Source organism: Merops nubicus, unplaced genomic scaffold, assembly GCF_000691845.1.
Source record: "Merops nubicus isolate BGI_N331 unplaced genomic scaffold, ASM69184v1 scaffold35623, whole genome shotgun sequence".
NCBI lineage: Eukaryota > Metazoa > Chordata > Aves > Coraciiformes > Meropidae > Merops > Merops nubicus.
The window spans coordinates 1-12,116 of NW_008602060.1; the positions used below are offsets into that span (position 1 = coordinate 1).

At 44.3% G+C, this 12,116-nt stretch overlaps 1 protein-coding gene across 1 annotated transcript; it reads left to right on the forward strand.

The window, feature by feature from the left end:
- Nucleotides 1–5: 5 nt before the first annotated feature.
- Nucleotides 6–881, forward strand: GPR6 (G protein-coupled receptor 6; the record flags this gene model as incomplete). The annotated part of the gene is made up of 1 exon (XM_008938190.1): nt 6–881. A coding segment is annotated over one exon (876 nt), but the record flags the coding sequence as incomplete, so codon positions are not given.
- Nucleotides 882–12,116: the final 11,235 nt, after the last annotated feature.

The window sequence follows — 12,116 nt, forward strand, 5'->3', positions numbered from 1 at the left end:
CCGCCCTCAACCCCTGGGACGTGATGCTCTGCGTGTCCGGCACGGCCATCGCCTGCGAGAACGCCCTGGTGGTGGCCATCATCTGCTACTCGCCCACCCTGCGCACCCCCATGTTCGTGCTGGTGGGCAGCCTGGCCACGGCCGACCTGCTGGCTGGCCTCGGCCTCATCCTCAACTTCGTTTTCCAGTACGTGATCCGCTCCGAGACGGTGAGCCTGCTGACGGTGGGCTTCCTCGTCGCCTCCTTCGCCGCCTCCGTGAGTAGCTTGCTGGCCATCACGGTCGATCGCTACCTCTCCCTCTACAACGCCCTCACCTACTACTCGGAGCGGACGGTGCTCTGCATCCACACCATGCTGGCGGGCGCCTGGGGGGTGTCCCTCTGCCTGGGGCTGCTGCCCGTCCTGGGCTGGAACTGCCTCCACGACCGCGCCGCCTGCAGCGTCGTCAGACCCTTGACCAAGAGCAACGTGACGCTGCTGTCCGCCTCTTTCTTCCTCATTTTCCTCATCATGCTCCATCTCTACATCGAGATCTGCAAGATCGTTTGTAGGCACGCTCACCAGATAGCTCTCCAGCAGCACTTTCTGACTGCTTCACACTATGTTGCCACCAAAAAAGGAGTCTCTACCCTCGCTATAATCCTCGGGACTTTCGGAGCCAGCTGGCTTCCTTTTGCCATCTACTGTGTAGTGGGTGACCCCAACTACCCCTCTGTGTACACATACGCCACGCTTCTACCTGCTACCTACAACTCTATGATCAACCCCATCATTTACGCCTACAGAAACCAGGAGATCCAGAGGTCCATGTGGGTGCTCTTCTGTGGCTGCTTTCAGGCTAAAGTGTCCTTTCGCTCCCGGTCCCCGAGCGATGTCTGAGTGACTTTTCTCTCTTTCGCACCGCACCCAGTGACAATCTGCCCAGTGAACGGTTCCAGTGCCTGTTCTAAACCTCAGACTACCTTGTGAAGTGGTTGGAAACATTGCTTAAGTATTAGCACTTTATACATGTTTGTATCTGTGAGAGTGGTTCGGGGTATGGAGTTTTGGGTCCCGTGACAAAAAAAACATGTGGTTGTATATAAATTTGCACATCACATTTGTAAAGTGAAGACATTCCGGTACTGCTTAATTATAGCACCTTATTTCTAGCTGCTGACCTGCCAAAACAGTGTTGCCCTTTGAAGGGCAGAGAGAAAGAAAGTTGTGTTTGTGTTGTATTCGTGTATGTGTGTCTTGAGGGGGGGGTGTATGTATGTATGTGTGTATCTATACTTTGCTGCACAATATTGATAAATTATAACATTTTGTATACAAATAAAAACCTGCAAGATGTAATATAATTTTGTGTGTTTAGATGCTTTTGGAAATAAGAGAGATGGAAAATTTACCAGTTGAGTGAAGTCTTTTTTTTTACTTTTGAAAGCTTCCCATGTAATTCTGCCTAAAGAGATCATCATTCACTATGGAGATGAAATACTGCACCAAGAAAAGCACCTTCCTGCTTGCTTGCTTGTTCTCTCCTTTAGTCTGGTGAAGAGAGAGTAAGGAAGAGCACAAACTCCTATTTATTCTTCAGCAACCAAAGAAACCAAAAGCCCAGTCAAATGGGCTGCTAATTACAGTTATTCATCAAGTTTCCAGTAGCTTTCATCTTTGAGTTGTAAGTTAGCCCTTTAAGATAATGCTCCATTAAAAAGTTATCGTACTGTGAGGAAAAATCAGGCTCTACGCTGGGCTCGCTCTTCCCCCTCTTCTAGTCTAACACTGGGAAAAAGGAAAAAAAAAAAAATAAAGTCAGTCTTCTTTCCTAAAAGCCTGTAAAATGCCACAATAAATTGACTTTCCGTACCATCTAGAGTACTGAAGTGAACCTGAACTGTTTCTCTCTCTCCTTTTTTTGGACTGCATACTGTAGAAAAATCATTTAAGTGCATCTTTGCTGTCTGCCTGTCTCAGAGCTGTACACAGTTTTCTGATAATTCTATGGCTTAGTGGCTTCAAAGAGCCCATCAGAGGTCAATGTTGTGCAGAGTTTGGAAACACTTCTTCACTCAGGTTCAACTTCACCTGTGACTTTTTTATTTAGAGCAATAACACATGCAGCAGATTTCAGAAGCAGTGTTGCTGCTTATTTATTTATAGCTATGCTACATTTATGTCCTGGTTATCTTATAGTTTAGCACTATCGTTTCAATTTGTGTTTAAGGGCTGAAACAGATCACTCTTATGGCCATAGTACCATATAAAAAGTTTGGACTAAGCTGTTTCCCCAGCTTATGACTGGGCCACGCTTGAAGCATTTGCCTGCTGGAGCAGCTGGGGCCTCAAGTATCCAAGAAGCCTCAGTGAGGCTGTGAATCAGTATTGCTGTATTTATGTCAGTGCAAGTATTATGTAAACCAGTATTATTTCTCTAATAATACAAAGATATTCCATTAAAAATACACCAACCTGTATTCCAGACTCTGCTAGCCCCATTATTTTTATCAATTCTAACAATCACAAATGTGACATTGTAATTGATTAATACTTTCAGGCAGGCACTGTTGCATTAGCGTTACAAATATGATTTAAACCAGATCTTAAGATTGGTCAAAACGCTGCTCGAATTAAGAACTCTGAAGTTGATATGAGAAATATTCCCCCCCCCCCCTTTTAAGCTCTCATCTCATGCACTTCATCTAAAAGAGGGCAAGGTCTGCCCTCTAGCCCCGTGGCTGGGTGGCACAAAGCGTGCCGAAGCGCTTTTCCCCCTGCAAAGCCAGGGAACAAACTGCTGGCTGGGGCATCCTGGCCCTGCTCTAGTAACCTGCATAGACTCGGCCAAAGCTGCTGCATCACCCACAGTAGTAACTGCTGTGAGAAAAGACCAGTGAGTGCCTCAAACTGGTGAGATCTGGCCAAACATGCTGGTAAAACTGGCAAACATGCCATCTGCTAGGCTTTAGTCTCAAATATCCTTGTCATGCCTGTGTGAACTGCAGTAAAACCATGGGCTGGAGTTGCCATTGGCTCCATTACTGTGTGTTGCCTGCAGGCAGTGCTCCACACTTGGATGCAGGTCCTCACACTCCAGCACTGCACCTGCACCCAGGTGTGAGATGGTGAGTAGGACCTGAGCAGGCTCCTGTGAGTCATAGAATCATAGAATCATTTAGGTTGAAAGGGACCTCCAAGATCATCAAGTCCAACCACCAAGCCATTAGGGCTCTAAAGTCCTCTGCTAAAACAGATCAGAATCGGTCAGGGTTGGAAGGGACCACAAGGATCCCCCAGTTCAACCCCGTCTGCCATGAGCAGGGACCCCTCCCACTAGATCAGGCTGCCCAGAGCCTCATCCAGCCTGGCCTTAAAGACGCCCAGGGATGGGGCCTCAACCACCTCCCTGGGCAACCCATTCCAGGGTCTCACCACTCTCATGGTGAAGAACTTCTTCCTCACATCCAGCCTGAATCTGCCCACTTCCAGCTTTGCCCCATTCCCCCTAGTCCTGTCGTTACTCGATATCCTAAAAAGTCCCTCCCCAGCTTTCTTGTAGGCCCCCCTAAGATACTGGAAGGCCACAGTAAGGAGTCCTGTTCTCTTCAGGCTCTGAAGAACAGTATTGACTCTAAAAGACCCTATGAGAAATGTGGTTTTTTTAGACCGTATGTGTATTTTTAGACCCTAAAGTTAGGGACACAAAATCAAAATCTGCTAGAGATCACCCCTGATACCACCTCCCTTCATTAACTCCGTTGGGATCTGGCCATCAGGGGTTTTCACCATAAATTCATTAAACAGTGACAACCTGTATAAAAAGTAGATAAAGAAAACTTCGACTGATAGAATCCTGCCTTAGTAATAAGCCACTTAATCTAAGAGTGAAAAGGACTTAGATGAGCTACTTTTCCATTTTCAGCCCAACATGTTATTTGCTTTGTTTCATTTTTTTTACCATATGACCACATTTTCAGGTTAGCACTTCTCCCAGTGATTTACTCTGTCTACAAAATAAGGCTGGATCCCTCCTGTTAAAAATGAGACACTTTTAAGTTATTTCCCCAAGCATTCTTCTTCTTTTCTAGGAAGAAAATATGGGTTAGAATGATCTTAGTAATTCATTTTGTTGGGATAATACGAATGTGGTTTTTTTTTCTATATACCATGTTCACAAAGATTTTGCTGACTCAAAATTTCTAGGAAAGACTAAAGAAAAAGGGGAGAGAGTATTGTGATAGTTTTTGGTTAGCCCTGAGAGCGGAATTGACATCAACCCACTTGCAGTAAAATACAGCCTTTCCTTTTCAAAGTGAGTCCTGATCTGCAGGGATACCTGAGTACAATAGCATCAAGCAGGCTACATAATTTCTTTTCTCCCCAAATAACATCTCACTTTAGAAAAAGAAGAGAAGAAATTCCTGACAGAGGAAGTCCAGAAATTGTGTGTAGCATGATGCTTTTATTTTTCTTGCTGATTATTTTATTGAAACAGCAGACATTTGTTTAAGAAAATGGTGTAACATTCACAGTATCTGGACCCACAAATTCCTGTTGTCAGACAATGGCGTTTTTACCTTGGTCATGAAATGATCTATGGAAGACAGAATTTCCTGGAGCCCCCATTGCCAGTCATTGGGAAGTGCGTCGCCATGACACCCACGCAGCCCTGATAGAGAGCCAGCTAGAGGGTCAGCCAGGTACCCTGTCTGATCTTCTGTTTCCAAAAGTCAATGGGCAACTCTATGCCTGCATAGAGACTGCAGATCTGCAATCGAATTTGCTGTTACCAGTGGTGAGCACACATCTTTCCTTGTCCCTGAAGACCTGTGCTCTCAATGGCTTTTGTGTTCTCATGTCATGTTCTCATGTGAGATGAGAAAACAGACACTGAGTTAGGTGCAAGGATCAGGCCCAGTGTTTGGTAATGATACATTATATGTAGCCTTTACTGAAAATGGAAATGAGATTTCCTGCTTTAACACCCTTAAAAATTCTTTGGCTTATTCTGAAGTAGATGAAATCCTGTCAGTGTCAGTCTGAAGAGCTCCCAGCCTGTTCCCACTAAATCCAGTGATGTTCTATTACACATCAGCTAAGGTAATGACAGTATCTCATTATAAAAAATTACCTTTTTGAGGCAGCAAGTCCTTGGCCTCAGCTCCAATTTTCATTAGAAACTAATGGTTTATTACTAGCCTGGAATATCTTATGGGGCTTGCAGTGACTCAAAAGGCTAGACCCTGGCAATTTGGCTTGCATGAAGTACCTCTCTCTGTGATTAGCTCTCTCATTTCAGCAGTTACAGAAAGAGCACAGCTCTGGTGAGGAAGGCCTGGTTGGGAGTCAGGCTGAAAGCCCCCCCATGCCACTTGATTTTCTGTGGGGCTTCTGCTGAAATCAGTGGTGTAACGGTGGAAACGAGACCGACTCTGCAGGCTGCTTTGTATGAGTCACTGTATATGAAAAAGCCAGCTGGATTCAAAATCACAGGTCAAACAAAACCTCTTTATTTAGCTAAGCAAACAAAAGGACAAAACACTTTTAAACCTGAAAAGTGAGTCTGTACATATTTTTATCAATGTAATGATCCACAGGTACTAAGTAACACCCAGCAAAGCACTAGAAGCTAATCTCCACTCTGCTGCTCTCATTTTAAATTTTTTAATGAGGTAAAAATAATTTCTGATAGAACAGCTGCTCTAAGCTCTTCAGCTAGCTTTTGTGGTAGTTGTTTGGAAAGAAAAAAAGACAAGAGAGAGAACACAAACCCCGTGTTTTCTCCTTCTTGCCGCTCATGGAAGCAAAGACGTGCAACTTGGAGGGCAAGAAGTGGCGGAGTGAGTGCAGTTCAGCTCTGCGTGGAGGATGAGCACATCTGAAGCTCACCTTCACCCAGGATGGGTTTGTGTGTGTGAGGGACACCTTGAGCTGTTAGGTGTCTCCCCACTGCCTGGTGCTCATTGAGTGATCTCCTCCCTGGGACCTGCTGCAGCTGAAAGCTCATGGAGCAGCTCCTGAGCTGCTGCCTTTTGCTATGGAGAGCCACACAAAACTCCCCTGGGTGGAAAACCAGCATGCCTTTCACTGCTTTCTCGATGTTTAAACTCTTTCCTTTGACTACAGAAAGATCTCCAAGAGAAAGCATTCCCCCAGGGGTAGTTTCATTTATTGAGAACAGTAACTTGGCATGGAAATAATCCAACTGCTGCTGCTGAGGCACCTGGAGAGCTGTAGAGTGCTGACTCAGAATTGACACTCTATGTGGCAACTAGTTCAGCAGAGACAGGTCTGCTCATGTGAGCTCTGTATGCTGCAAAGAAGTGTCAGAAGGCAGCAGGAGTTGAAGCAATGGTGTGGTCTCTGTGCAGGGACCACATGTTATAGCAAAGCCAAATAATGAAGGGGTTTTCCAGCAGATTCTCATTCTTTTTTTGTCGTTCTGATTTGTTGGCATCATAATACAAGTACTGGGAGACAAAGAGCAAGAGAAAAGATGATGATGATGTTGATATCTGCATTAGAGGAAGAGCTCAGTGGCATGACACAGTGTGTATGACACACAATATGGAAACAGCTCCTCTGACAGGTCTCTCTGATACATCAGCTGAATGTTGTGCCCCCTTCCAGCAATGGGCTGGTGCTGCACACAAGGCAAAAAAACCAAAACACATTTCTTCACTGTAGCATCATTTGTGTTATCGTCAATCCCAGATGCCACAAGTGGACAACCGCAAGCACAACACAGATCCCTTGAGCTGCCTAACCTACTGTGAAGGAGAAGAACAGTCCAGATCCACCTTTTCCATGCTTTTTGAACACAATTAAATTTCTAGCTGGAAGCCCAGACTTAGCAGTCACCTACAAGGTAACACCCCTCTTGCATCCCCTGCTGCCCTCTGTGCTCCTAACACAAGGTGTTGGGGCAGAGCATCTTTGCACCATCCCTCACACCTTCCTTATGGGAGGGGCTTTCTCTCCACCCAGGCAGGACCAGAGTGGGAGCCAGGCGCTGTGTCCACCATCATCCCCTGCACCTGAACCTTTAACCCCAGCCTTGGTTAAATCCATGCTCCTTGCTGTTTTCCTTAATAAACAGACTTTTTAATTTACTTCCAAAGGAGCCTGTGTTTCTATCATGCATGTTTGGATCCTGAGCAGGAACAGTTAGCATCAAATTATGGTGCTTATGAAAAAGAACAAAACCACAAAAAAAAAAAAAAAAAAAAAAAAAAAAAAAAAAAAAAACAAAAAAGGAAAAAATCAAACTAAAAAAAAAAACCCCAAACAATCAATATAATGTCTCAAAGGCACAGAAGCCAAGAGCTGGCCTCAATGTCTTCACTACTTCCTATTTATGTTTGCTGGTTTTTCCTTGTCTTTTTGTGTGCTTTGTGCCACTGATGGACCTCTACACCACTGTGTTACCTGGCGTGAGCTCTGGTTCCTGCCTCCACATCTCCGGAAAGCTGTGCCTTGTTATGGATACTTCAGTTACTGCATGTTCTCCTGAAGGTGTTGTTTCCTGCAGCAGTGTGAGACAATGAAAGCTTGCTCTCAATATCACCCACAGCTGAGCACGGTGTCAGAACCTGGCTGATGAGGAAAATACCTGGGAAAATATCTGCCAATGTCTGACTGGACTCCATTACCCAGCTTTTAGCCATTGCTGCTGCCCACAAGCATTACAGGAGGTGTTCAGTGGAACCAGCAAATCTGAATAACTTTTAAGGGAACTTTTTTCTGAGTCAAGCTCTATTTCTCTATGTGTGCATTTCTATATCACTAAGTAAACAGAAGTAACAGTTCTGTAAATAAGAAAAAGAAGCAATACTGTGTGAATAGAGCTCCTGATTCTATCTGCCTCTCCAGCTTTACTCTGAAAGGAAAGCGGATTCCTCATTTTCCTTTGTTAGCATGTAAAATCCACACAAAGGCAGATCTTAAAGATGTGTCAGCACTTAAAAGTGAGAATTGGCTGCTCAGGATAAGAATTTAAAAAAGGATTTAAGCACCTATATTCCTAAAGGTGTGCCTCTCAGCATTCTTGCTTACTGACTGGACCTACAAGTACTGATCAGTCGGCTGCTTTACACTTTTCCATGCCCTTATAGCTGACCAGAAGCAGGTGCACAGGGTGCTTTGGTTTTTCACAACCCAAGAAACCTGGAAGCTGTTTTTCCCCCTCAGCTTGGCAGGGATTGAGGAGCTCTGTGTCCTTACACCTGTGTTTCCCACACGGCTCCATTTGATCCAGGTTTTTGTCTCTGCACAGCCAGTGTTTCCACTCACTCCAGCAGAGGAAGGGGATAAACCCAGCACACTGGCAGATGAGGGTTTTTTATGCTATAGAGCTTTATCAGCACTGTTGGAAACATTTCTCTTGCACAGGGTGTTTTTGGTTCTATGATGCTGGGACAGTTTACTGCAATGCTTCAGGCACAGAGGCTGAATGGGGTCATGAGGAGGAGAATCAGCTCCAAGGGGATGAAAGAAAGAAATTTTGAGCTGGGGGAATATTTTTGTGCTTTTTTCCTGGTATTCTTTGTCTAGTTCCTGGCTGGTTAAAAACAAAGTTTTTTTCCTGGAAGGAGTTTCTCCAAGTGGCCTGCTTGTTGTGTGGTTGCTTTGGTTTGTAGCTTAATTGAAAGACTGAGATTTTTCAGGAAACATTTGGAAAAAGGTTTTAAAAGTTAGTTTGAACTTTTTGTCTTTTTTGAGATAAAGTGTATCTTGTATGGACCAGTACAGATCTTCTCACTGACAAGATGATGGAATGCAGATTAATAATTCCATTTTAAACCAAGGCAGAAGGAGAGGTTCTGGAAACATTCTCCAAGGCATAAATTGTTTAAATGAAGGTTGATTCTCCTATAAAATGTAATTAGATCTATGACACGCTTTGAATGACTGATTTTTTTTTAATCATCACCTTCTGTGACACATTATTCTTTGCATCACGGTGAGATAATGTGATTGTATACCTGCAGGCAGATATTATTTGTCACTTCCAGTTGTTGCTGGTTTTTATAGAAAGAAGTGCATCTAGGTAATATTAAGATGTTGTCAGAAGAAGTCTCTTCTGTTGGAAATTGGATGTATCACTAAATATAGGCACCTTGCTACTTCCCAATATCAGTCTCTTACTTTTGATACAGTGCAAATTTTTCTTAATCAGTAGGGAGTTAGGTTTTCCTAAAGTGTTTATCATTTATCCAGTGATGTGTTCTGTTTTAAATGTCCTTTTGCAGTGGTAAACAAAGAAAACGCAAGACAAACAAGTTAAGGGCTCCACCTTTCTGTACACTTGCTGTTCTGTAAATGTCTCCAAGAAAATAATAAAGTTGATTGAATTACACTGTCAAAATAAACAAATGAGAAAGCCTTTTCCAGAGAGAGTTTGGGGATGAAATGTGATCTGTGCACCAAGCATAAACACAAGATGCAGCCTGATGCAGCTGAAGATGGACTCCTTTCTCCCAGGGTTCTGAGCTGCTCCACGACAGGCAGAGGCCACCATATGGGAGACAGACGTTTGTAGAGCAATCCATTGTATGAGGTCCTGCTCCCAACACTGGAGTAGTGAGCCCTAAGAATAACCAGATATTGCTTTTTTTTTTTTTTTGTGAATGAGAACAGCCAAGTGCATTATTTTCATTTGAAATGAAATCGGAAAGATGAACATACTTTGCTGTAGCTGCCATGCTGCTGGGCAGCATCAGTTCTGCAGGAGATGCATTTGCAGGAAATAAAGCCTCTATGAAGCACCACCACTCTCCCAGATATTTTTAGGCAAATACCTGGCTGCTAGCTTGTCTTCTGAAATCCACCACTACGTTAGCAGCATGGAGCACTTGTTGGCTAACCAAAACATCTCCAACTTTCTTCCTTGATAAGACATTTTTAGAGGTTAGGAAAGGCTCTGGCTCTGCCTTCATTGTCATTAAAACTGGGACCTTCTGCCTATCTCATGTCCATAGTATTGGTCAGATCCATCAGAACTTCCTAACAATACTGTCCCATCTTGCCATGCTTGATCTGAAATGAGCACTTGTTACTTTACCTGAGCAGGCAGAAACACGCTGATTGTGTTTGATCCTTTACTTAGCAATGTCAATTGCTATCATGCAGGCAGCAGAATTGCTTTTGTGCCCAACCAGTTCCTTATCCTGTTTGTCTGCCAAGCTATGTGGTTGTGTTTTCACCTCTCCAGTGATTCCTTGGTGCCTCAGCCAGTGCTGAGCAGGGCACAAGCCCCTCAGCACCCCTCCTCATTTTATCCCTGACTCAAACCAAAAAGTGGGATGGTGGCAGGCAGTGCTGTGGGTACTCCCTACTTCTCACAAGTACAGCATACCATTGGACAGTTCAAGGCATGGAAGGTGTTTTCTCCCACTCTGTGGATCACTGTTGTGTAGTAACAGGTGAGAGCTGTATTCCTGCATGAAAACCTGTGTTTTGTAATACTCCTCTTCTGCAGGACAAAGAAAATGTTGATGTGAGAAAATGAGGTAGCAATGAAATTTACTTGGGAGGTACCAAAGAGCATCAGAGAAGTCATTTACTTCTGTAACAAGGTATTTGTGCACAGAACACAGATAGGATGCATGTCGTCTGTTCCCATTTTGGGAACATCCATACATGTCTATTATTCCTATTGCTCTCTCTTGCCCTGACACCTCTTTCACCTTTGTTTCTGCCCCAGAGGTTGACTTAGCTTTTCTCTTCTCTAAAGGCGCTGTGACAATGTTGGGTTTCCTGTTCTTGATGTGAACTGTCTCTCCTCAAACACGTCTCCCTTCTCCTCTCTTTTTAGATGCTGCTGCTCCTTCTCTCAGAGGAGTTTCACAAGTAACGAGTCAGGTGGATGCCACTTCAGAGGGGATTGCTCCGAGAGAGACAATGTTAATTATGTGTCATTCATGCTTTTGCTATACCTGGGAAAATTAAAATGAGAGGCATCTGTGGGCTAGTCTATCAGAAATGCAAACAAAAATGACTGGGTCTATCATATCTGCAGCTCTGTCTCCCAGTGCTCCTCAGAAACATCTCTAAGCAACTGGTGGAGTTGTTTCTCTGTCTTTTGTAAGTCATCTACTGCCAGAGGTAAAAAGACACAACAGGGGTGGTATTTTTCAGGATACTCAGTATACTACACTCCTAAGGGCTTCAGAGCAAACATCAAAGGCTTAGTCTGCCTCACTGTTATGTGCTGATTTGTGGCCAGGATAGGCCTAAAGGGCATGCCATGCTGTTGGGCTACCTCAAGGACATCTTCAAGATCTGCCTTTGGGGCACAATAGACAGTGCAATACCCCACAGATCATTTTTTCCAGGTGCCAGGGTAGGAACAGAACAGATTAATGTGGATGCAGCAGTGGAGTCACACATACAGAGCACAGCCAACATGCAGGTGTGTTCAGGCTGGTCTAAAAAACATCACGAGATGCTTTTGCACATATCAGAGAGGTCAGTCAGACCCTTTGGTGAACACTACTTCTCTGTGACAGCACTTATCGTGATGATTCCCTTTTAATTTGGACACACAAGCCTGGCCACTTGGCTGCAGACAGGAGGCAGAGGGAAGGGGGAAAACTGGGCAAGATGGGGAGGCCAACCCTGCTCAGGGGAGCTGTGGCAGCCAGCTCTACCACAAGACCCCTCAGCAGCACCCTTGGGGAGGTAGGTGCCTTGTCTCTCCAACTTGGGTCACACAAACCCCAAGTCTGGGGCAAGTGGTGGTGTCATGCTTCTCAGGGGCCGCCCTCCCCACCCTGTCTTGCTGCCTCTCAGAGATGCTCCAGTCATGGCCTGTAATTTCCTGGCCTTCTTAATCAGAAACTGAGACTGAGAAATCCATGTTTATGTCCCTGAATGTATCACCCACAGGCAATAAACATATATTTTAAACAGCCTAAGCCAACTTTTAAATCATCTTGCCTTCACTCTGTTCCCCAATGCCTTAATATTATTTTTATAACTTTTTCTGTCCTGGTATCACCTCTCTTTGCTTCTACAAAGAAGAGAAGCTGCTGTTCCTGCTTCTTAATATTACTCTCAGGTGACCTCCCTTTAAAGTTTATGATCCTACATAAATCCATAGCAACAGTTTCTCGGCTGTTCCAGCTCTTT